Source organism: Bubalus bubalis, chromosome 15 (assembly GCF_019923935.1).
Source record: "Bubalus bubalis isolate 160015118507 breed Murrah chromosome 15, NDDB_SH_1, whole genome shotgun sequence".
In the NCBI taxonomy this organism is placed as follows: domain Eukaryota; kingdom Metazoa; phylum Chordata; class Mammalia; order Artiodactyla; family Bovidae; genus Bubalus; species Bubalus bubalis.
In genome coordinates, this window is record NC_059171.1 from 59,750,336 (window position 1) to 59,776,562 (window position 26,227).

The window sequence follows — 26,227 nt, forward strand, 5'->3', positions numbered from 1 at the left end:
AGTTTAAGCTTTGGTGCCAAAATGCCAAGGAGTGCAGAAGTGAGAGAGGAGCCCTCGGGCCCATTTCTCCTGCGGCAAGTAGGCTCTGAGGAGCTGCACTTCATGCAGAAAACAGAAAACATGTACATTTCAAACTGTAATTCCATTGAGGATCCTATCACGATATTAATTCTTTCTAATTTTTTTAATGTGGGCTATTTTTAAAGTCTTTATTAAACTTGTCACTATATTGCTTCTGTTTTATGTTTTGATTTTTGGCCCCGAGGCATTGGGATCCTAGCTTTCTGATCAGGGATCGAACCCACACCTTGTGCATTGGAAGGCAGAGTCTTAAGCACTGGACCACCAGGAAGTCTTGATATCAATTGTTATAGAAAGGTTTCCACCTGAGCTTTGATGAATAGTTCCAAAAGTTAAAGAACCCCTTCCTTGATTTTGTATCTTAACCACCTCATTCTCATCTCCTTCCCTGCCTCCTGGACCTGCCCTGTGTCTTAGCATCCTGCTTTCACAGGAGAAGGTCAGGGATGGGTGTGCACATCGGCTGGGACATCTTGTTTACTAAAATAGAGATAAAGAACAAGGAGCCACAGATTTATATAATTCTCTTGTGCTCTCCCCTTTTGGATTTAGCCTGTCACCAGGATGGGAGCTTTAAAGGGATAGTTACTAATGAAATGTCTAATATGGTGATTTTCATTGATTTCAAAGTTTTCCTGGGCTTGATTTTCTTTTCTACCACTGGACAAAAGTATTTTCCAATATTTCCATCAGATCAGTCGCTCAGTCGTGTCCGACTCTTTGCAACCCCATGAATCACAGCACACCAGGCCTCCCTGTCCATCACCAACTCCCGGAGTTCACCCAGACTCACGTCCATTGAGTCAGTGATGCCGTCCAGCCATCTCATCCTCTGTCGTCCCCTTCTCCTCCTGCCCCCAATCCCTCCCAGCATCAGGGTCTTTTCCAATGAATCAACTCTTCGCATGAGGTAGCCAAAGTACTGGAGTTTCAGCTTCTAAACTATGATTGCTTCACTTCTCTAACAATGTCTCAGTAGCTAAAATACAAAATTGGAAATTTCGTAGAAAATAACTTAGAGGAACACTTTAAGTCTATATTGAAATGTTCCACTGTCCTGAGAAACAGTTTATTTTTATCAGATTTTAAAAAAGTTTATAGTTTTTGCGTTGCTTATATGTGTCACAGTTACAAGTTTTTTTTTCTGTAATTCGTGAAACTTTTTTCACCAAAAAAAATAAAAATAATCAAAATAACATGAGTTCAGATATTCTGTCTATACAAGTTTCTCTTTTCTTTTTTTTCCTTATAGCTGCTATTCATTCAACCAAGGAATCATACCAATAAAATACTATCATCCGTTAACCCCTTTAGAAATCATTTCTGTTAACTCAGAGGAAGAAAGAGACTTTCATGTAATTGAAATCTAAATATTTATCTTATATTTACTAGTGTTATGAGAGGCTTTTAAAAATGCAATTGCCAATAATCTACCTCAGACTGTCCCATTTTATTTTCTCCCCTTAGCTTTCAACCTTAAATTTCAGTTCAGTTCAGTTCAGTCGCTCAGTCATGTCCGACTCTTTGTGACCCCATGAATTGCAGCATGCCAGGCCTCCCTGTCCATCACCAACTCCTGGAGTTCACCCAAACCCACGTCTTTGGGAGGGTACAAAATCCTACTACAGAAAAAAAGAAAATTTTCTTGGAGTCTACATCCTAGGAGGCTTATTTTTCTTTCATGTTAAAAATATTTAGCAACAGGAGAAGTCACCATGATGAGAAGCCCATGTACCCACAATTGGAGAGTAGCTCCCCGCAAGCAGAGAAGCCCCTTGTGCAGCAACGAAGACTCAGAATAACTAGAGAGTAGCCCCCCGCAAGTAGAGAAGCCCCTTGTGCAGCAATGAAGCCTTAGCATAACCAAAAATAAATAATTAAATAAAATCTTAAAAATAAATTTTTAAGTGGTCTAGATACACTCTAGGATCTCTCAGTCACCCACAATAAACTTAGATTTGTTGTCAATAAGAATGTAAAGTTTAACAGGATCTTTTACTTTAACAATGAGAAGTAGATGCTCTGTTGTTTGACATTTTTATGCAGCTAAAGGCAATAAGTAGAGATATGACTGAACTAGAAAAACTTGAACCTCAGGATAGGAAGCTATGCCAACAATTGGAATTAAGTAATACTTGCTACTTCCAATTTACCTTGATTCATGGACCTAGCATTTCAGGTTCCTATTCAATATTGTTCTTTACAGCATTGGGCTTTACTTCCATCACTAGTCACATCCACAACTGGGCACTGTTTTTGCTTTGGCTCCATCTCTTCATTCTTTCTGGAGTTACTTCTCCACTCTTCTTCAGTAGCATATTGGGCACCTACTAACCTGGGGAGTTCATCTTTCAGTGTCCTATCTTTTTGCCTTTTCTTGGGGTTCTCAAGGCAAGAATACTGAAGTGGTTTGCCATTCCCTTCTCCAGTGGACCACATTTTGTCAGAACTCTCCACCATGACTCATCCATCTTTGGTGGCCCTACACGGCATGGCTCATAGTTTCATTGAGTTAGACAAAGCTGAAACAACAGACTGGTTCCAAATTGGGAAAGGAGTACATCAAGACTGTATACTGTCATTGTGCTTATTTAACTTATTTGCAGAGTACACCATGTGAAATACCAGGCTGGATGAAGCACAAGCTGGAATCAAGATTACAGGGAGAAATATAAGTAAGCTCAGATATGTACATGACACCACCCTTATGGCAGAAAGAGAAGAGGAATTGAAGAGCCTCTCAATGACGTGAAAGAGGAGATTGAAAAAGCTGGCTTAAAATTCAACATTCAAGAGACTAATGGCATCTGGTCCCATCACTTCATGGCAAATAGATGGGGAAACAATGGAAACAGTGACAGACTTTATTTTGGGGGGCTCCAAAATCACTGCAGATGGTGACTGCAGCCATGAAATAAAAAGATGTTTGCTCCTTGGAAGACAAGCTATGACCAACCTAGACAGCATATTAAAAAGCAGAGACATTACTTTGCCAACAAAGGTCCACCTAATCAAAGCTATGGTTTTTCTAGTAGTCATGTATGGATGAGCGTTGGACCATAAAGAAAACTGAGCGCTGAAGAATTGATGCTTTTGAACTGCGGTGTTGGAGAAAACTCTTGAGAGTCCCTTGAACTTCAAAGAGATCAAATGAATCAATCTTAAAGGAAATCAGTCATGAATATTCATTGGAAGGACTGATGTTGAAGCTGAACCTCCAATACTTCAGCCACCTGATGCGAAGAGCTGACTCATTTGAAAAGACCCTGATGCTCAGAAAGATTGAAGGCAGGAGGAGAAGGGGATGACAGAGGATGAGATGGCTGGATGGCATCACCGACTTGATGGACATGAGTTTGAGCAAGCTCTTGGAGTTGGTGATGGACAGGGAAGCCTGGTATGCTGCAGTCCATGGGGTCACACAGAATAGGACATGACTGAGCAACTGAACTGAACTGAATACTTGCTAACCAGCTATGGATATTGTCTCCATATTATGTACAAGCCTTGTGATGGATGCTCAAAAGGCCCTAAGGGACTATGTGAGTCAAATTAATAAGTTATACTCAACAGAATTTATTTTGTTGTTGTTCAGTCACATCTGACTCTTTTTGACCCCATGGACTGCAGTACATCAGGCTTCCTTGTCCTTCACCATCTCTTGGAATTTGTTCAAACTCATATCCATTGAGTCAATGATGCCATCCAACCATCTCATCCTCTATAGATCTCACCTAATACCAGAGTACTCGTGATTCACCAGCAAACTACAAGCCAAGTGTTCTTCCTTTGGAAAGATCATAGACCAGGGTTTGCTAATTATGGTCCAGCCTGCCACCTGTTTTTGTAATTAACATGCCCCTGGAACACAGCACCTCATTTCGCTATGGATTGCCCATTGGGTACTCTCGTATTGCAATGGTAGAGTTGTTGCCACAGAGACCACACAGTTTACAAAACCCAAGATGCATATTATTTGGCCTTTTATCATAGAAGTTTGCTGGCCCCTGCCCAAGTGACCAATATAACCCAAAAATGTCCTCTCCAACTGCATTAGGATGTATGTTGGTTCAGATTGAACAGGTGAGTTATAAACAAGGCATGCAGAGCTATTACACCCCACTGATTTCCCAGCTCGAGTAATAGTTTCAATTATGCCCTGATCCAAAATCCCAGGTGACTTACCATAGGCAGCCTGGACAAACCAGACTGTGCTACTGCATCAGGCTGCATTGCTTAGAGAAGTCCTGACACTTGCTCTTTTGCTGTGTGACTGTGTACTGCTCTATAAAAAGGTGAAGTCTATTTCCCCCTCCCCTTGGGTCTGGGTTGTTGTTGTTTATTCGCTAAGTTGTGTCTGACTCTTTGGACCCCATGGACTGTAGCCTGCTAGACTCCTCTGTCCATGGGGATTCCCCAGCCAAGAATACTGGAGTGGGTTGCCATTCCCTTCTCCAAGGGATCTTCCCTACCCAGGGATGGAAACTGCATCTCCCGCACGGGCAGGCAGGTTCTTTACTATTGAGCCACCAGGGAAGACTTGAGGCTGGGTTGCCCTTGGTCAATATAATGCAGCAAGAGTGACATTCTAGGACTTCCGAGTCTAAGACAGTCTGGGTCTATTAGAACACTCCTTCGGGGCCCCCAGGAGGTACACAGTAAGGTCACAGGTAGGTATGTAACCCCAGGTAAACACGCAGTCCCAGGAGTTGGCAGCACAAATGAGTCACCGGGGAAGTCAGCTTGCTGCCCCTTCAGACACACGCCCTACAGAACTTTCGGACTACAATCTCAGGAGAGGTTCAGAAGTTCACCTGGCTGAGCCATATGAACCTACTGAAAGGTAAAAAGTAACAGTAAATCTCTGTTTTGAGCCACTAAGCTCCGGGGTGGTTTCTTGCACACAGAAACCTGGAAGAGCTATTGAGAGCATTTCACAGACAGCAGCTCTCGGTTATCTGCTTCTACTTATAAACACTATTTGTGTGTGTGTGTGTGGTTTTTTTTTTTCCAGGAGGTCTAATTGTTAGCATGGAGGCAGGGGTTTGACTGGGGCATCTCTTTCATTTTCCAGGTTAAGGGGAAAAAAGTAGATTGCAGGCCTGCTGTTAACTTTTTCCTTTCCAAATTTTCTTACTAATTGGAGATGTATTTTCAGGAAGGCATGAGTGAGTTATTTTGATGAACAAAGCGCCTGGAGCTGGTGGAGTTCAAGGCCCCTCCTTAGATCTGAGCCTTTCATCTTTTTACCTTCTTCTGTGCATTCTGTTACAGAGGTTCATGCACTTGACTTTGCGGCTCAGAAAATTGCCCCTGTGGTGGAATATAGAAACATTTTTGTCTAGACACGTTAGCAGTTACTTGGCAACTATTCACTGAATGAATACTCAGAGAAAGGTGGGGAGGATGCATGTAAATTAAGCTCTTAGCAAGTACTTGTTTGTTCACATATTGAGAGAAAAACTCTTCAAGCTGCCTGCCGTGGAGTCACATAAAGCACAGTAGAAACTGTGGGACCTGCATGCTAGGCCTGATGACACACACACACAGCAGCACATGCCTCTGACTGGTCCCCGAGAACCACAGGAAATGCCGTGAGCGGAACAATACCCAGTGCGCTTGCGCGGATGCACCTCCACCAGCCTGGTTATGGTCCGCGGAAGGCGGGTCGGTCTACGAAGACAGGTGCTACCACGCAGGAGACGTGTGCAGAGCTACCTGGTGGAGAGCGAGTGTCAAGTAGGAGGGATACAGGGAACTGCGGGCCCTAAAGTTGACCAAATCTACCCTCTCCCAAAGCCCCCACAGGAGGGTCCCCCAGACTCGAGTTGGTGAATCCAAGAATTCCTTCCACCCACAATCCCTTGGCTCCTTCAGAGACGCCAGAATAAACCAGATTCTCTCCATCTTTACTTCCACGGCGGTGTTTTAACCTTACTTTCATAGATCGGCAGTCTGTCAGATGCTTAACTCAACTCTGTTCATGACACTGATACCCAAGCCTGCGGCAGCTGCACAAAGCAGCTCCAGAAGTCCAGGGCCCCTCTCACAGGACCACTTCTCTTTGCTCCACCCCGCAGCTGTCCATAGGGCACTTTCCACCTCCAGGCTCGGGCACGATGTCCCTCCTTCACCTTTTCTCCTCCCCCACCTGGTGAACATCTTTGACTCCGGGCTCAGCACAGAGGTCGCCCCCTCTAACGGGCATTTCCAGACGCCCTTGCCTGTCACTAGAATGAACCTTCTCCCTCTGCCTCTCCTGGACTCGGGACACACTTCAGCCCTTCGACGTGTAAATAAAGCCGCCTCTCTGGGTCTCCCGACCCCTGAAGGGCACAGTTCTATCTTAAATGACCCTGTGTACCCAAAGTTTAGTACAACACACGGCACAGATCAGCCTCTCAGGAAAAAAAAAAGAGTGAAAGATTCATACAACATTTGGGGATCCATTAAGAAGTATTTTGGAAAGTAAAGAACTCATAGATGAGGAAGGACATTCAAGGTATTATTAAGAATGCTTCAGCACAATATAATAATATTTCTCAATTAACAAAGAACAAGTCTTTCTGATGATATGTCATTAGTGTAGTTTTTTTGTACAAAGGACAAGGACATTGTTATTTACCTCATAATTGGTCTTGTTGTTAGCACAAAGATAATAGAAATAATTCTGAGCTTGTATGACCCAAATTTTGAAGGGTGTGTAAATATATTTCAATGAGATTGGCAGAGATACTGTAAACAAGACAAATTATTACTTTATTCTAATTTTGATTAATTTTATCTCCAAATAATTCTATGCATACAAGCTCACAAGTCCTTCAAAATACAACCTCATAAGAGGATCATGAGGGTTTTTTTGAAATTTTTAAGTACTTTGCAAATATTTTTATTCTTCCAAGAGACAAATATCATTAATCCTATTATACACGTAGAGCAATAGAGAAATTCCGTGCTGACTAGCACAGGAGTTCAGATAAATTTGATTCTGAATTAGAAACAGTTATGCTTCCTAGAATAAAATGGTTTCAAACAATGCTTTGTTTTCTCCACTTTAAGTCTGGAAAACAACCATAGAACACTATCAGCAAGGAATCTATTATGGATTTCATACTGATATTGGTTTGGTGTGTACCTTTTGTCATTTGTCTGCTTCTGCTCGCTGTGTATTGCTGTGGTGAAGGGCACCCTGGTTCACACAGCCCTGGAGGCAGTGGACTGCTGTGCAGCCCACTTCAGCTCCAGCCCCACTGCTGGTCCAGCGGGGATGCTGCCAGATGCTCTAGACCCATGATGCATCTCATCACCAGGGAAAGAAGAGTTTGAAAATGAGCATCTAGGACTTGCCTGGTGGTCCAGTGATTAATAGTCCACCTGCCAATGCAAGGGACATAGTTTTGATTCCTGGTCTGGGAAGATTCCACATGCCCTGGGGCAACAAAGCTCAGGGGCCACAACTACTGAGCTGATGCTCTAGAGCCCAAGCTCTGCAAGAAGGGAGTAGCTCCTGCTCACTGCAACTAGAGAAAGCCCACATACAGAAACAAACAGCCAGCACAGCCACAAATAAATAAAGACCATTAAAAAAAAGAATGATTAAAAAAAAAAAGAGCATCTACTGGGTATATAAGATGCAGCAGGGTCTATGTAGGTGCTTTATGGATATGATTTGACCTAATCCTCACTAGACCCCATTGTTTCTATTATCATCTACATTTTATAAGACAGAACCAGGCACAGAGAAATACACTGATTTCCCCAAGCCATGCAGCAGGTAAGTGGTGTCATCAAGATGTAGAATCTGCACGATTAACCAAGATGCTCAGCAGCTCCTCTGTGTGCCAGAACCTGTTACAGGTCCCTGTTCAGGCGGGACAACTGTTCTCTGGTGCAGCTGAGCGTGAGTCCCCTGCTCCTCTCTGAGTGTATTCAGCTCCACCTCACACCTGGGTCGCTGGCAGGTAAGATGGCATCACAGGTAAACACATGCTCCTGTCAGGTGTCCAGGTTTCTTGTGACCAACCTCAGCCCGGATTCCAGCTTCTCATCAGTGGCATTTCTGCCTCAGCAGAACAGGCTCCTCTGTCCATGGGATTTCCCAGGCAAGAATACTGGAGTGGGTTGCCATGCCCTTCTCTAGGGGATCTTCCCAACACAGGGATCAAACCTGCTCTCCTGTGATGGCAGGTGGGTTCTTTACGACTGAGCCACCTGGGAACCATAACACCACTAGATTCCAAATAAACTGCAAAGACAAAAATAAATACACAAAAAGCTCAAAACCCCAAACTTTTTAGTACATTATTTCATTCCCAAGAAAGTTAAGAAAAAAAAATCCCCTAATGCCAGATAATAGTAACAATAAAAGGAGTCATCAGCAGAAACTGAGTGATGAGCAGTCACACTCAAGACAGCTGAGTTGTTGTGGGGGTGCCAACACCCCCAAGTGTTGCCAACACCCCCAACACTGGGCCAAGTGTTGGGCTCCCAAGGGGTGGGAGCCGGGCTTGAGACTTTTGGAAATGAGGGCAAAGGTGCTGCACCCTCAGTGAAATGTTGGCCAGCAAGTAACTGTCAGCAAAGGAAGCTCAGCAGAAACATGATTTATGTCCATGAAAGTTCTAGGTGGAAAGAGATTACTACAGATAATAACAACAAAAATAATAATCTTCTCTGACAGTTAAAAACATCCTTTCACTTAGGTCTGAAATAAGGTTGAAAGCTAAAGATCCAAAAATATGGCCTAATAAGTTAGAAAAATAATACAACAAAATAAATCCAAAGATACAGATGATATATACACACATAAATACACACATTCTTAGTGTCTGCTGCTGCTGCTGCTGCTAAGTCGCTTCAGTCGTGTCCGACTCTGTGTGACCCCATAGACAGCAGCCCACCAGGCTCCCCCATCCCTGGGATTCTCCAGGCAAGAACACTGGAGTGGGTTGCCATTTCCTTTTCCAATGCATGAAAATGAAAAGTGAAAGTGAAGTTGCTCAGTCGTGTCTGACTCTTAGCGACCCCCTGGACTGTAGCCTACCAGGCTCCTCCATCCATGGAATTTTCCAGGCAGGAGTACTGGAGTGGGGTGCCATTGCCTTCTCCTTCTTAGTGTCTAGGGGATGTCAGAAAAAGTTTCATTAAATAAGAACAGTACAGACTATGGAGTCGAATCATTTGGATTCAAATCCTAAATTTGCTACTTGCCATTTGTGTGACTTTAAGCTAAGCTAAGCTAAGTCACTTCAGTCGTGTCCGACTCTGTGCGACCCCATAGACAGCAGCCTACCAGGCTCCTCTGTCCCTGGGATTCTCCAGGGAAGAACACTGGAGTGGGCTGCCATTTCCTTCTCCAATGCGTGAAAGTGAAGTCGCTCAGTCGTGTCTGACCCTCAGCGACCCCATGGACTGCAGCCCACCAGGTTCCTCAGTCCATGGGATTTTCCAGGCAAGAGTACTGGAGTGGATGCCGTTGCCTTCTCCATGTGTGACTTTAGGCAAGTTAAAAACAAAAAAACACTTCTCTGTTCTTTAGCTTCATCACCTGTAAAATGGAACAGTGATACCATGGATCCCATGCGTTATTCTAAGGATTACATAAATGTAGATTGAATCACAAAGCCCCAGCACAGCACATCCTACACGTGTTCACTACTAATGCTACCTTTACTGCTTCTCCACATTGTACCAGAGACTTAGATAGCATGTTAGGGCAAGAAAAGGTGATGAATATTCACACATGATATGGCTGTTTCTTCAGATCATTCAATAGTATCTTGAGAAGACTTATTAGAAATGGAATTATTAATAATTTAAATATATTTATGAGCTTCCCTTCCAAGGAGTAAGAGACTTTTAACTTCATGGCTGCAATCACCATCTGCAGTGATTTTGGAGCCCTAAAAAATAAAGTCTGACACTGTTTCCACTGTTTCCCCATCTATTTGTCATAAAGTGATGGGACCAGATGCCATGACCTTCGTTTTCTGAATGTTGAGCTTTAAGCCAACTTTTTCACTCTCCACTTTCACTTTCATCAAGAGGCTTTTTAGTTCCTCTTCACTTTCTACCATAAGGGTGGTGTCATCTGCATATCTGAGGTTATTGATATTTCTCCTGGCAATCTTGACGCTTACTCCTTGGAAGGAAAGTTATGACCAACCTAGACAGCATATTCAAAAGCAGAGACATTACTTTGCCAACAAAGGTCCGTCTAGTCAAGGCTATGGTTTTTCCAGTGGTCATGTATGGATGTGAGAGTTGGACTGTGAAGAAAGCTGAGCACCGAAGAATTGATGCTTTTGAACTGTGGTGTTGGAGAACACTCTTGAGAGTCCCTTGGACTGCAAGGAGATCTAACCAGTCCATCCTAAAGGAGATCAATCCTGGGTGTTCATTGGAAGGACTGATGCTGAAGCTGAAACTCCAATACTTTGGCCACCTCATGTGAAGTGATGACTCATTGGAAAAGACCCTGATGCTGGGAGGGATTGGGGGCAGGAGAAGGGGATGACAGAGGATGAGATGGCTGGATGGCATCACTGACTCGATGGACATGAGTTTGAGTGTACTCCGGGAGTTGGTGATGGACAGGGAGACCTGGCGTGCTGCAATTCATGGGGTCACAAAGAGTCGGACATGACTGAGCGACTGAATGAACTGAATTCTGATAAGCTTCCCTGGTGGTTCAGTTGGTAAAGACACTGCCTGCAATGCAGGAGACATGGGTTTGATCCCTGGGTTGGGAAGATTCCCTGGAAGAGGGAATGGCAACCCACTCCAGTATTCTTGCCTGGAGAATCCCCTGGATAGAGGAGCCTGGAAGGCTACAGTTCATGGGTTCACAAAGAGTCAGACACAATTTAGTGACTAGACCATCACCACCAAATGTATTTATTATTGCAGAATAGATATAAATTTATTGGCATTAACAAGAGGGTTTAGTGTAGTGGTTAGCTATAAGAGGTACCCAGAAGGCATTGACAAGTTAGAAAAGTCAATCCAGCAAAGTACATTAAAGATATTATCTCATGACCTAGTCCAGTTTAACTCAGAAATGCAATTTTACCATGGCAACGATTTCACCTATAGAATTATAAATATTTGCATTTATAAGCTGTCTAGGCTTGGAAAACATGTCTTTATGTAATTTTGGGAGTTTACTAAATGTGGCACAGAGTTAGTGATTGTACATCATCATATTTATTATTAATCACCCCAAAACGAACTTAACTCAGTTGATCCCTCCTTTTACTTTCCTGCTACCATCACACTGAAATAGCTTCTTGGTCTACTTTCTTCCTACTGCGGCAGCATAAAAAGGCATGAATTACATAAATGTGCCTCATATGCTTTCAAAATCTAATACTCATTGTTGAGTTTGCTCCTCAACACTTAACCACAATGTAGCCCTGCCTCATCAGATTAGGCTACTTAACTTCTCAAGGTCTTTTCACACCATAACTTAGCTTATTCATATAACTCTAAGTCTATTAATGAATTTCTAAGAATTATATTGAAATGGAGCAGGGACCCCACTTTTGGTAACCCAAGGCATATTAAAGATCAAATTCTTTAATATTCTTCAGAATTTAAAAATGAAATAAAATAAAAGAAGATCATTCACAAATAATTAAGGTGTCTCACAAACCAAGGTCTGTGATTAATCCACATTTGTGTTATAAAAAAACAAAGACATTTTAATGAGGCCAGAAGAATAAACGGAAACCACTGAAATAATAACCAAAAAAAATCTTACAATAGTCTATTTTAATCAAAATTACACTGATTAACTCTATCTACCAAACTCCTAGGTAAGCACCACTACTATATAATGTAACTTCACTCTATTTGGTATCACTTACATTGATACTTTGGACACCTGATGGGAAGAGTCAACGCATTGGACAAGATACTGATGTTGGGAAAGATTGAGCGCAAGAGGAAAAGCAGGCAGCAGAGGATGAGATGGTTAGATTGCATCACCAACTCAATGGACATGAGTTTGAGCTCACTCCAGGAGATGGTGCAGGTCAGAGGAGTCTGGCATGCTGCAGTCCCCGGGGTCGCAAAGAGTCGGACATGAACAATAAAAACAATATTGGTTACATGGCTAATATTATTAACAAAAGAATTCCAACATTTTCATCTTTAATTGGGGTTTTCAGCTTAAAACTTTAGCTTTTATTATTCTTATATGCCTTGCCAAGTTCTGGAATTAATGGATAATTTTTCACTTAGAATGTCATTCCAAGCTTTATTGCTTAAAGGTTTATTGTAAGACACAAACCTTTTAAGACTCCTTAAAATTACTAAGAGATTTCAGTACATTAGTAAAATTCTGTTTATATTAATACACATACAGCCTTTCCTCTATAAATAACTAAAAAACAAAAAGTAAAATATAAGCCAAAATGAAGTTTCTAATATTAATAAAGATAATTATCAGCTTGAATGTCATGTCTTCATCTCAGTGGCCATCCTGGTCAATATAGGATTTCATGAATACAACAATGTCAGCATTAAACCCTGCCTAGTTTCAAATTATCATACACAGTACAAACACTATTGAAAACATAGAGGTTTGATGACTTGACATGCATATTAAGGAATATGTATTTACCGACCCCACTTGGATCAGCTTTAAAATGTAAACATGTTAATAACAGTCACAGGTTGATTTGAAGAAGATGTAATAGAAAAAGCTAAACTCAAAAGACTTAAAAATAAAACTGAGAAATCAGTATGCAAAGTTAGTGGTAAAAAAAAAAAAGAAAGAGTATAATTAATAGAAATTAACCTTTTGAAAAATAATTATTTTCCCATATATTTAAATTATTGAAGGGAAAAAGCATCTGTGGCTAACATGGCTTTTGTTAGTTTCTTTATAAATCAGACCATGACTTCATACCTGTTTCTACAACCATTTTAAGTGTTTTTTAGTCAATAGTTTAAACTCAGAATATACTAAAAATTGTTTGAGGTAGGTAATCTTGGAACAGAAATAAATTATTTCCAGATGATTAAATAGACAAAAAGTGGCAACAGCATTTGCTTCTTGTATTTCAGGTTGATGATTTATTTGTATTTCTGCAAAAATAAAAGTGAAGTGCAGTTAATAATAGATCTGTTTAATGACATTATAAGTGATAGGGAAAAAAAAGGTGTGACTTTAACTCTTAAATGGACGCAAATCCTTGGGTTGATTGTTAACTCACAGGAGTGCCTGTGCATTGCCCAGACACACCTTACACACTCTTCTGTGTATAATCTGATGTGAAACGTAAGCTGTGGAAGGGAATGCTCTGGGGACACCTGGGAGTGTCCTTGATATTCGTTGTACCAAAGTCAGCTTGTACTTTCTTCTACTGCAGCTGTCATTGATCCTCACCTTGAAGACCAAGTCAATCTCTGCATGGATTATGCCCTGAGACATAAATGGAAGCCATCTGAGGGAAAGAAAAAAGAGAGAGCAGAAAGGAGATAAAATTATTATTTTTTCTCTATGTTTACAATGAGTTTGATTCTGCATTGATGTTGAAAGTTAAAAGGTAACTATAGAAAGAGCTTTTTATAAAATCAAGCACAGTTCAATCTACCATTTACTCATACCCGTGGGAAATGACACCATCACTGTGGCTTGAAGAATAAAGCACCACTAGACTGCAGCTCTGGAGAAGGCAATGGCAGCCCACTCCAGTACTCTTGCCTGGAAAATCCCATGGACGGAGGAGTCTGGTAGGCTGTAGTCCATGGGGTCACGAAGAGTCGGACACTTACTGTGCAACTTCACTTTCACTTTTCACTTTCATGCATTGGAGAAGGAAATGGCAACCCACTCCAGTGCTCTTGCCTGGAGAATCCCAGGGACAGGAGAGCCTGGTGGGCTGCCATCTCTGGGGTCGCACAGAGTCAGACACAACTGAAGCAACTTAGCAGTAGCAGCAACAGACCTGCGGCTCAGTCCTGCCCACTGCCCACCACGGTCACTGCTCAGGATGGGCTGTGACAGGGCCAAAAGCAGCCCAAAACCCTGAGCCTGATGCCTGGTGGGGCCAGAGGGTGGCTTCCCTGTGGTCCAAGGGTATCTGGCACAGAAAGGTCGGTGCCACCATTTCAGTACATCCTGAGGGTGGGCCTCTGTCTTGCTTTCACGTAGCTTCCTTTAGTAGCTTTCCCTCAGCGTCTCCAAAAAGAATCACATTACCTTAAAATTCAGGGCTAATATCCCCCCTTGGGAAATGTGCCTGTGGGGAGTAGGAGCTGGTCCTGACCACATCCCTCTAAATCAGCCCAGCCTCCGAGTTAGAAACAGCTTGTGCAGAAGAAGGCTAGGCTCAGAGACCCAGTTTCACCACTTCCTGGCCTTGTGAGCTCAGTTTCCTTGACTAGATCACCTGCCTCAAGGTGTGGGGAGGCGGAAACACTGATGTCTTACTAAGCGGTACATAAACGTTACTATTATCCCGTAAGAACCACTGTTACAGTTATGCCACGCTTCTTCCATCCATCCTCCCAGGCAGTAGACACTCAGAAAGAGTCTTCTGTGTGCCAGGCTCCTTGCTGAGTGCTGCAGATACAAGAAGGACAGGACAGATGGGGCACCTGAGCTGAAGGAGTTCTCAGTGTCAAAGAAGAAACCAGTGTGCAAAGACGTAACTGTGCAAAGTCACAGGTGATGCGAGAGATGCTTACAGGTGTTACAGGAGCCGGAGGGGAGACTGACTGACTCTGAGTGGCCAGAATTGGCAAGTACAAAGAATGAAGAAAAACCTTTCAACAAAGAGGTGCTGACTGGGCTGACAGTTGGTCAGTGAGCAGACGCCTGATGGGCAGCAAGAGGTTGGGACGGCACCATGGGGAGAGAGAGCGGTAGTGGCCGAGATGTACAGAGCAGATGCCACAGGGCTGGGGCACAGGGCGCTGCTGGGAAACACACGGCAGGGTGGACGGGGGGGTGCTCTGTCGGGGGGTCACTACGTTGGGGTGAGGGAGTCCTTCGATCTGAGAATGCTTAGGAATTCAGAGGCCAAGCTGTGGGACTGACTTGACCACAGTGGCCTTGAAATCACTGGAGGATGCTAACAGGTGGGGCTGAAGGGGACCTGTGGACACACACCTGCTGCCCAGCTGTCAGCACCGCTCCTCTCTGCACCTTCAAAGGCGGGGAGAGACCGCTTTCCTTCTGACCCTCAGCTCACGGTATTCTTTCTCTTCCTCCTCTATGCATTTATGGAGCCTTTTGTTATGTTATCTTTCTTGTTTTGGCTTATGTATCCATCCAGTATTCTTGCTTGGAGAATCCCATGGACAGAGGAGCCTGGGGGGCGGGGGCTACAGTCTGGGGGGTTGCAAAGAGTTGGACATGACCGAGCATGCACACGTGGCATCAGAGAGAATCCATCTTTGCAGCCAGATGACTGTCTCCACAGCTTCCTTCATAGGCCAGGACCAGGCCAGCTTCATGTGCATTGGAATTCTACCTGGAGTCAGACCGCCTGGCTCCAACACTGACATGTGAACCATGTTCCTGACCTCTAAGCCTCAGTTTCCCCATTTGTAAATTATAGATAATGATCGTACCTACACCATTAAGGATGCAGGATTAAACACACATATTCACGTATATCATCTGATGTGTGCCAACATGTGATAAATGGTCAGTAAATATGAGTTGCTGTTATATTCTTATACTATATATGCTATACTATAATATATACTAGAGTATATATTATATACACTATATAAACTCACTCACTCACTCAGTAACTTCAGTGGTGTCCAACTCTTTGTGACCCCAAGGACTGTAGCCCACCAGGCTCCTCTGCCCATGGAATTCTCCAGGCAAGAACACTGGAATGGGTTGCCATGCCCTCCTCCAGGGGATCTCCCCAACCCAGGAATCAAACCCACCATCTCTTCTGTCTCCAGCAATGGCAAGTGGGATCTTTACCATTAGCGCCACCTGAGAAGCCCCATATAAGTATGCACTGTATATATTATATTATACATTATATATATTTTACATATATACATATTACATATATATTATATATATTATACATTATATTATAAATACATATACTTATACTATATATAAGCTATTAAAGAATATTATACTATTATACTCTCTCATTGCCAAATACAGTACCTTGTACATAGTTGGTGATGGAGCCAATGTAATTCAGGCGATGGCCCTCTCCCACCCAGGCCCCTCTTTTCAGAAGAAACAACCCTTGGAGAGCAAGGTTAATACCAAATGACCTGCCTCTCAACCTAGCCAACTGGAGGACAGATTAGTTAATCAGGTGTTCTCTCTAAATATTTTGACCTCAGAATTGCAGAAACGGTGATCTGAGAATGCCACCCCAGGAGGCATCACAGTGCCCATACTGTTAAGGCTGGCTGGGGTTCCGGAACCCAAGGTGACTGCAACCCAAAGAGATAGGTGAGAAGAACATTCCAGAAGCAGCTCATCTCCAGAGATAAGACATCAGACTTTCAGTGAAGTGACACCTTGACAATCCAGAGAGCATGACTGGCTGTCTGCTGACTTTCCAGCTTACCAAGTCCAGCTTTATTTCCTGAAGCTGGGTTCCATGAGAGGTACCTTCAAAATTGCCATTTCTAAAATGAGCTTTAATGAATTTCTCATCCTTGCAACCAAACCTGAGTTTACTGACTGACCAATTAATATTTTAAAAAATCATACTCTAGTCTTGTGTAGTCCACTTATGGGAAGTCTCTACTGTGATCTCTTTTTTTTTTCCTTCAGAAACTGCTGGACTAAAACAAGCTCTGAAGCTAAGCAGGGTTGGGCCTGGTTAGTACTTGGATGGAAAACAAACTCTGACTCTGAAAGCCACAGAGACCTCTGAGCATTAGATGCTTCCTAAAAATAACTCCCTTAGCCAGCTCCAGGTTTAGATTCTTAAAGGCTTGAAATCACCAAAACTATTCGTTTTTAGTGTTTAGTTTTGGCTGTGCTGGGTCTTCATTGCTGGCTTTTCTCTAGTTGTGGCAAGCAGGGGCTACTCTCTAATTGCAGTGCACAAGCTTCTCATTGCGGTGGCTTATTTTGTTGTGGAGCATGGAGTCTCGGGTGCATGGGCTTCAGTAGTTCTAGCTCGTGGGCTCCAGACCACAGGCTCAGTAGTTGCGGCGCACAGGCTTAGATGCTCCGTGGCATGTGGGGAACCCGTGCCTCCACTGGCAGGCAGATTCTTCACCACTGAGCCACCAAGGAAGCCCAAAAGTGTTAACTCTTAATTACCTTCAGTGGCTATCATTTCTATGAATATTTTAAAAAGATAGTTGTATTTTTACAAAGAGCCATCAGCTCTTTCCTCATGTATCATTTCTAGTGAACAGGACAGGACAGATTTTAGTCACTAGATGAGAACTGTTTGCAGGACATGAGTGTTCCCTTCGACATGTGCTTCTATCTTCCTGCCTGGGCACCTGTCTAGCCCATCCTTCAGTTTCTACCCCATCAAGTCCTGCAGAAGGAGCTGAGCAATTAGCCAAGGCCAGTTGTTGAGAACCGAGAACCACGTTTCACATCAGAACTTGAACATCCCCCCGAAGTCAGTGAACAGACGGGAGTACTGGAGCAGTGAGCCTGGAGGGGAGCACCGTGATGTCAAAGTCGTGTAACTAAAGGCAAACAGCAGGCGCTTGCTTGCCCAAGCACACCATACCCATTACGCAGCCACGGCAGAAGCTCACTTCAACACTGCTCCCATCACCAGGGAACTCCCTTTCACTGGGACAACTAGGAGACACAAACAAAATTTTTCTCACCTTTTATGATTCAAGTCAACAAGCCATGGAAATCTGCGTGATCTTGCCCTAAGACACGTGGGCTGTTTTGGGTAGGGCGGGAGCGTGAGAAAGTGGTAGAGATTAGATAGTGTCTGAGATACATTTTGGATACGGCAACCACTCATTCACACGGGAAATGGCAGAAGGAACATAAATGCTTGTAAGAAGGCTGTCTCCACACCAATCCGAGAGATGAGCAGAACTTCTGCCTGTGCCTCATTCTGTCAGTTTCCACCATCGCCACTTGTCACTTTCGTACCAAGGACTGGCTCAAACTGACAAAGAGAGCCCGGGAGCCAGCAGCAGCACAAATACATGCTCAGAATAGCAAGAAATGATTAACAGTGGCCTCATTTGGGGAAAAAAAAAAATCAGTAGAGTTAAATGATTGCTCACTGTCTCATGATAATTTTTATTATTTTCTCTCCCCTACAAAAATAGTATTTTATATTTCCGTACCTTATCAAAATTTTAACCTCCTTTCTTATCCATGTTATTCATCATTCCCCCCTCTTTTCCAGAAAGGGAAAATGAAATCATCTGTACATGGGCTGAGCACTGAAGAATTGATGCTTTTGAACTGTGGTGCTGGAGAAGACTCTTGAGAGTCCCTTCTGCAAGGAAATCAAACCAGTCAATCCTAAAGGAAATCAATCCTGAATACACATTGGATAGACTGATGCTGAAGTTGAAGCTCCAATACTTTGGTCACCTGATACAAAAAGCCAACTCATTGGAAAAGACCCTGATGCTGGGAAAGATTGAGGGCAGGAGGAGAAGGGGGCCAAAGAGCATGAGATGGCTGAATGCCATCACCAACTCAATGGACATGAATCTGAGCAAACTCTGGGAGGTAGCGAAGCACAGAGAAACCTGGGGTTCTGCATTCCATGGGGTTGCAGAGTTGGACACTGGCTGAGTGACTGAACAACAACAACATGGGCTAAACTAGTTTGAAAGCAAAGAATACATAAACAATTTTTAATGACACATCTGAAGACTCATTAGGTGACCTGTGAGGTTTCTTTCAACCTGGGATTCCACTGTGCTTTCCATTAGTTCCTCCCTCTCTTCCTGCTACTCCCTCCTTCCTTCCGTTTTTACAACTGGCTGAGTCCCTACTTGGTGTAAGAATCCATGTTGAAGAATAAAAACAAATGCGTGTGACCCCGCTTTTAGGACGGTTATCATCTAGCATGTGAGGCAAACGGTTCACAAGGATGGTGGCCACTGGCAGGTGTCAGCACCATGTGGAAGTCTGAGTAAAGGCTGGAGAACTTTCCAGAGATGAGCTCCCCTCTGATTGGACAAGGGGAGAAAGCTTTGTGGCATGGGCAGCACTTCACCCTGGCGTCAAAGGGTCTGTATTTCAATAAGCAGTGTGTGTGTGTGTGTGTGTGTGTGTGTGTGTGTTCATGTGCACACTCAGGCATATCTGACTCTCCTCACAACCCCATGGACTGTTGCCCACCAGGCTTCTCTGCCTGTGGGATTTCCCAGGCAAGCATACTGGAGTGGATTGCTATTTCCTTCTCCAGGGGATATTCCTGACCCAGGGATTGAACCCTGTGTCTTCTGCCTCTCCTGCACTGCAGGCGGACCCTCTACCACTAAGCTACCAGGAAAGTCGAGACATAGTTAAACCTTTTAGGTCCCGTGCTCTAATCTCCAGCCCCTTCTTTCATGTGATTTCCCACAATACTTAGGGTGTCTTGATGAGCACATGCCCTTAGGCTCAGGTGAACACACACACAATTCTAACTTATTCTATTTCAAGAAACATGGAGGATGCTGAACAGAAAAACAGAAAAGTGATGGATCTGAACTTGAGAAAAGTCTTCTGAGAGCTGGAAGAGGTAGGCTAGATGTAAACACAGAAACGTGACCCAGAAGTAGCGGGTTAGTGTCATGCGCTTTGGTAAAGGTTTACTGAGCCCAGCCGCAGGCTGGAGGGCAGGTTCCAGGCAGAGGGGACAGCCCTCTTCTTAGCTCACAGTAAAGACACTGGTGAGAGCCTGAGAGGCTCCAGGCAGTGCGTCGGAGCTGAGAAGGGCACGGGGCGGCCAGGGAGCAGAGAGAAGCTGAGTCTGCAGCCTCCTGACCTGTCAGCCGCCCCAACCTGCAGCCCCAGCAACTCCCGCTGCAGGGCGGGGAGTTGACTAGAGATGGTCCTGAAGGCGGGGTGGGCCCTTCCTCTCCGCTCTGCCCACACGCTAGCCTCACAGGCCTGCAGGGAGGTGAGCTACCTTCATGGAACAGCAGACCCCCTATCAAACAGTCAGCAAGATGGCCTTGAGCGTCGGGAAACGGTCAGCCTGGGCTGGAGCAGTGCTGGCATTCCAGCTGCAGGCAGCACCCAGGACCTGCTGACACTGTGCTGTCCAGAGTGGACACCTTTCGGAGTCTGCTTTCCTTCCACTTTTACACAAAGGAAATGATCTCAACCTTTCTCAAAAAAGAAAAAAGGCCTCATGCTAGAAATGAGGCTGGAACACTTACAAGCGTTGGCTACAGCCTCAGCCTGGAGAGCCCGCTGGGGCTGCCTGTCCTCAGTCCTTAGGGTAAAATGCCTCGGGGTCTCCTCCCTCCACCGCCCCACGATTTGGTTTTATAAGGACAGAGCTAGTTGTGCTGCTCTGCCCTGACAAGTCCAGTTAGGTAGTTGTTTTAAAATGTCATTTATTTGTATTTAACTTTTCAGTTTCTGCATCCATAAATCCCTTCCGATTTAGAATCGCCCAGGGTAGACCTTTATTTCCAATAACTTGCTTGCACGAGCTCTTGTCAAGGCCACTTCCCAAACCTGCTGGGAGGAATGGAAGGCGACACTGAGAGCTTCCTCGACTGGAGGCTGAAAAACTTTGCTGCTTACTTAGCTTAGTTTGCTGCTAACTGTCTGCGGACCTAGACCCTCCGCGGTAAAGTGGGTTCATGCATATATTCATAAAAGACATCATTTCTATTAAGAAGTAGCTGCTGGCTTTTTAAAAATTATTTCATTATTAAAAGTCTACACACATGCACAGGCACATGTCCAAAAACACTACAAGTTTGATGATAAACAGAAAAGTCTAGAGATCCCTAATTTAATGCTAATAAATTTGTAGTGGATAGTACTCCACTCAAATAGTATATGAACTAAAGGTGCCTCCCAAGTTCACGTCCACATAGAACCTCAGGATGTGACCACATCACATGGAAAGAGGCACTCAGCAGATGTAACTGATTAAGATGAGGTCAGACTGGAGCAAGGCCAGCCAGCCCTCTGCTCTAGGGTCCTCATCAGAAGAGAAGGAGCGACACAGAGACACAGAGATAAGCAGGAAACAGCCTGTGATGACAGAGGCAGAGGCTGGAGCTACTCAAACCTGGGGGCACCACAGGCTTTGAGCAGCATCTGACCAGCCAAGACACTAGAAGAGACGAGAAAGAGCGACCCTGAGATGTCAGGGCCCTGATGACCTGCATTTCAGACTTACAGCCTCCAAACCTATGAGAGAATACAGTTCTGCTGCTTCAAGCCACCAAGTCTGCAAAATACCAAGCCTATAATTTGTTAGAGCATTCACTGGAAACTAATACAAATAGTGAAGAAGACTCTACCTACCACGTGTGTGTACTCAGTAATGTCCAACTCTTTGCGAACCTATGGACTGTAGTCTGGCCAGGGTCCTCTGTCCATGAGACTCTCCAGGCAAGAATACTACAGTGGGTTGTCATTTCCTCCTCCAGGGATCTTTCCAACCCAGGGGTCGAACTTGTGTCTCCTGCATCTACAGCATTGGCAGGTGGAGTCTTTACCACTGAATCACCTATCACTATAGTAAAGAAGAATATTTACTTCAATTCATAGTCAGTTGAATGTTTACCTGATGCAGATGCAAATTTTGCTTGCTCCAAACCTCAAGCAGCCAACTCTTATGTGTGAACAGTAGAAATTCAGTGCCGTATACTCTATCTATGGGCTTCCCAGGTGGCTCAGTGGTAAAGAATCCGCCTGTGATGCAGAAGATGTGGGTTCAATCCCTGGGTCAGGAAGATCCCCTGGAGAAGGAAATGGCAAGCCACTCCAGTATTCTTGCCTGGGAAATCCCATGGACAGAGGAGCCTGGCGGGCTACAGTCCATGGGGTCACAAAGAGTCAGACACGACTGAGTGACTGAGAACACACTCCATATTTATGCACAAAAGGCAGAAAAATGAAGTGTTCAGGTATAGAAATAAAATACAGCCATAAGGATGTGGGTGTTCAATTGAGAAGATGCGCATTCCCGCAGGAGGTGTCTGTGTCCTCCCCGTCGCTGGGTTTTGTGTTTCAGCCACGCCTCTCCCCACTTAACTCATGAAAGGAACCAACACCTGGTGAGCTTTCTCTCTGCCCTGGTTCGATCTTGCTGTATATTCTTCCACGAGGAAGCATCAAGAAGCATGGGATTTCTTCCCTTTGCTCTCTGATGTGCAGTCCGAGCACCTCTGCCGTGTGCACCCCAGCACCCATGCCCACCATGAGCACCAGCAGCCCAGAGTGGCCGCGCCCCACCCCCAGGTCTGCAGGGCAGCTACCTTTCACTGGGGAAGGTGCATGCGGATGCCACCCCAGCTCCCTGACACCACCTTTTTGCAGAACCAGCACTGAGACTTGTCACCGGCCTCACAGAGTAACAGCACCTTCTGCAGTTTCCCCAGCAACACTGCTTCCATGAGAAATGTATGGATCTGGGGCGGAGATAGAGAAGACCCCACAGGGAGCTCCTGAGTCCAGCGCGAGACCCTGCGGGCAATGACAATAGTCCGAGGGTGGCCCAGCAGCTGGGCACTGCCTCAGAGATAAGGCTGCTGCAGTTAGCATCAGAAGCGGGTAATGAGGACAGCAAGACAAGCAAATTACTTTTTGATCCATTAAAAACATATTTGTGGTTATGCTTCTTTCTCTCCTGGAATTTTATTTTATCCACTGGAGTCGTATCCAGGGTAACAAATACGCAAACCTTGACACGAAGGCCTCCAACCTGTGGCTCTTCTTACATTCCTGCCCCGGGAGCAGCCTGTTAGGTGGTCAGGTTGGTGGCCTGATAGCACGTTTACTTTCCGTGAACGCTGACTTTCCTTGAGGCACAAGGGACCAATCCCTCTTCTGCCCCCTCCCTCCCCTCACTCTCTCTCTCCTTTCTTTCCCCTGTACACCCTCTCCTGCGGCTTCTTCTGTAAACCTTGTGAAGCACATTCCTGTGTTTGCTGTGGACAAGCATCTTGGAACCTTCATCCCTAAACAGAACCACTTTTTCATGTCAGAATCTCACTGAGGTTTCCAGAGACGCAGGACCTGAAGTAGGTGCTAAAAAGGAACAGAGAAACGTTCCTACCTGTCACTTCCTCTCACGTTCCTGCTGAGAACAACCACCTGAAGATCATCTGAGGGAGGGTCAGGAATTTACTTACTTCTGGGACATTCCCAGAACCGACAGTTGCCTATTAACTACGGTTCAGCTACTTGGTGTAAAGGGCAGATCCAGCGTTGCTGTAGGTCCTTGTGGCACAGGTTGTCCTAACAGCTGTCTGCACGGTTGCTGTTGTTCAGTCACTCAGTTGTGTCCAACTCTGCAACCCCATGGACTGTAGCATGCCTGGCTTCCCTGTCCTTCACTATCTCCTGGAGTTTGCTCAAACTCCTGTCCATCCAGTCAGTGATGCTATCTAACCATCTCATCATCTGTCGCTCCCTTCTCCTCCTGCCCTCAATCTTTCCCAGCATCAGGGTCTTTTCCAATGAGTCAGCTCTTCACATCAGGTGGCCAAAGTATTAGAGCTTTGGCTTCAGCATCAGTCCTTCCAATGAATACTCAAGATTGATTTCCTTTAGGATTGACTGGTTAGGCATTCATTTTTAAAAGTTGCTCCTTCTTTACCATCCTGGGTAATCTCTGTCATTATAACAGTAGGCATTTTTTTCCCTTCAATTATAATAATAATCACCATTTATTAGCTCCTACTATACAGTAGGTTCTGTGTTGAGTGCTTCATATTTATTTCTCACCCCATAAACTAAATCAAATTATGATGTATGTTTTAAGATAAGAAAAAGAGGCAGAGGTTAAACATGCCCAGATCATGCAATAAGGAAACCATGTATGTCACACTCTGAAGCCCTGGTGCTTGAACACACCAGACAGGCGCTGGGTGCTCCTCTATACACAGTTCCCCAGACACAAGGCCTTTCACTCTGTGCCGAGCACTGTCCTAAACACTAAACCTGCATCATCACATCACCTTGCTCACCCCTAACACCATCCTAAAAGGCACTAAGCCCTATTAAATGGGTGGACAGACTGGAACTCAGAGTTTAAGGCATCGGCCTGGAGTCCACAGGCAGCAACCAAGAACTAAACTTGAAACCCAGGCAAGCAAGCATGCACCCTATGCAGTCCACTAGATGGACTGTCAAAGGCTACTGACCCAGGAAAGATCACCAGTCAGTCAAACATAATTTACAACCTGACCTTCAACACCCAAATGCTGGAGATGAGAAAAGGACTGTTCTTCTCAAACCATCCAGAACCTCAGAAACCCACTTGGAACTTCTTCAGACCCGAGACAGCAGTGCAATCAGATCTCTAGTGAGGAAAACGCCACAGCATGTATGTGAGCCCTAGAACAACCCATGATCTAGGTCAGTAGAAGATGCTTTAAGAGGCTAATCATTTACTCAGTACCTAAGATCTTCCCTGGTGGCTCAGACGGTGAAGCGTCAGCCTACAATGCGGGAGACCTGGGTTCAATCCCTGGGATGGGAAGATCCCCTGGAGAAGGAAATGGCAAACCACTCCAGAACTCTTCCCTGGAAAACCCCATGGACAGAGGAGCCTGGTAAGCTACAGTCCATGAGGTTGCAAAGAGTCGGACATGACTGAGCAACTTCACTTTCACTTTAGCCATTGAAAAGGATTGTCTTTACTCAATTCAAGAAAATGTTATGTAGTTCCTACTATTTTTCTGGGCACAGTGTTAGGTTCATAGCTCTCTAAGTATTAACAGAGGAGAAGAAAAATCTGAAAAATAATAAGAATCTGACCTTGGAGATACACACTGACTATTGAGAAGGGCAGATAAAGAGGTATTTAATTTCAAACAAGCAGACACACTCATAGAAAACAAAAGAAAAACTATGAAGTGGCAAAGTAGCAGAAAGGAGGGAGTGTTTGACTATGGAGGGGAGGCAGGGAGGTGTCACAGAGGGAACCACATGCTAGGTTTACAAGGAGGAGTCAGAATTTTGCAGAAAGAAAAAGGGAAGATCTTTCCCGGTGAAGGGAATAGCTAAACCAAACATGCAAGTCTTGAAGCAGCGGGCACAATGGAAGGACCACATGTGGTGATGTGTTGACCATGACATCACAGAGGTGTCACATGAGATGAAGGGAGACGGAGACAGTGAGATGGTGGAGGGCACGGGGCAGGTGGAGAGGGAGTGGGTGCAGCGCTGTGCAGGCACCGTTTGCTAAAGTCTGGGGGCAAGATGGTCAGCACACTAAAAACATCAGTCTGAAATGGGTGAGCCATACGGAGCAGGGAGAGATCTGGGTGGAAAGGCCAGTGAGCAGAGAACAGTAAACAGATGAACAAAGCTTGGAGCAGGGTCAAGACATCATGGTTACTTGGTTTCAGCTTTTGGGGTATGAACGCACAATTATGTACATGTGCTTCTGTGTGTCTATGTTGAGCTTGTTTGTTTGACTTGATCTGTAAACGAGTTGCAAATCTTCAAATCCTCTTCTTCCTGCTCTCACATTTTCACAAACATGAAGTATTTGCACAAACATAACATATTGTCAGAGTGCACTCATATTACAAAAACTGATGACTTAATATGGTATAATCTATAATACAGAACAATGTATCAAAGTTTCTGCTGTTATCAATTAAATATGAATTCAATCTAATGCCCTGATCTTTTGGAAATGAACCAAAGTCCATTAGTCTCAGACCATAAATTTATCCATTTGAGAAATATAAAAGCACTTGCTTTTGTTGACTAGAAGTTTAAAATATTCTAAGCTGGAAGAACATTTGATGGGGTCTCTGGATTAGCTGGCAGGCTCCTTCAGGGTGTTTCTGAATAAAATCTATAGTCCTAAACAAACAAAGTTAGGCAGATATTGGCATTTTTTTGAAACTGAGTAATGCATATATGAGTATTCATTACTTCATCCCCTCTACTTTTACATGTTTGAAATTTTCCATAATGAAAAATATCCTTTTAAAAACAGTACTTCTTCCTTGAACTCTACTTACCCTAATAAAATGAACACCAAAATTCAACTTA

At 44.3% G+C, this 26,227-nt stretch overlaps 1 protein-coding gene across 1 annotated transcript in view; it reads right to left on the reverse strand.

The window, feature by feature from the left end:
- Window positions 1-13,474: 13,474 nt before the first annotated feature.
- RP1 (RP1 axonemal microtubule associated) overlaps window positions 13,475-26,227 on the reverse strand; it is a 103,573-nt gene continuing 90,820 nt past the window's right edge. Inside the window, exon 17 of the mRNA XM_025265403.3 lies at window positions 13,475-13,532. Within this exon, the coding sequence (XP_025121188.3) occupies window positions 13,504-13,532 (29 nt within the window). The 3' untranslated portion in view covers window positions 13,475-13,503. The remainder of the gene's footprint in view (window positions 13,533-26,227) is intronic.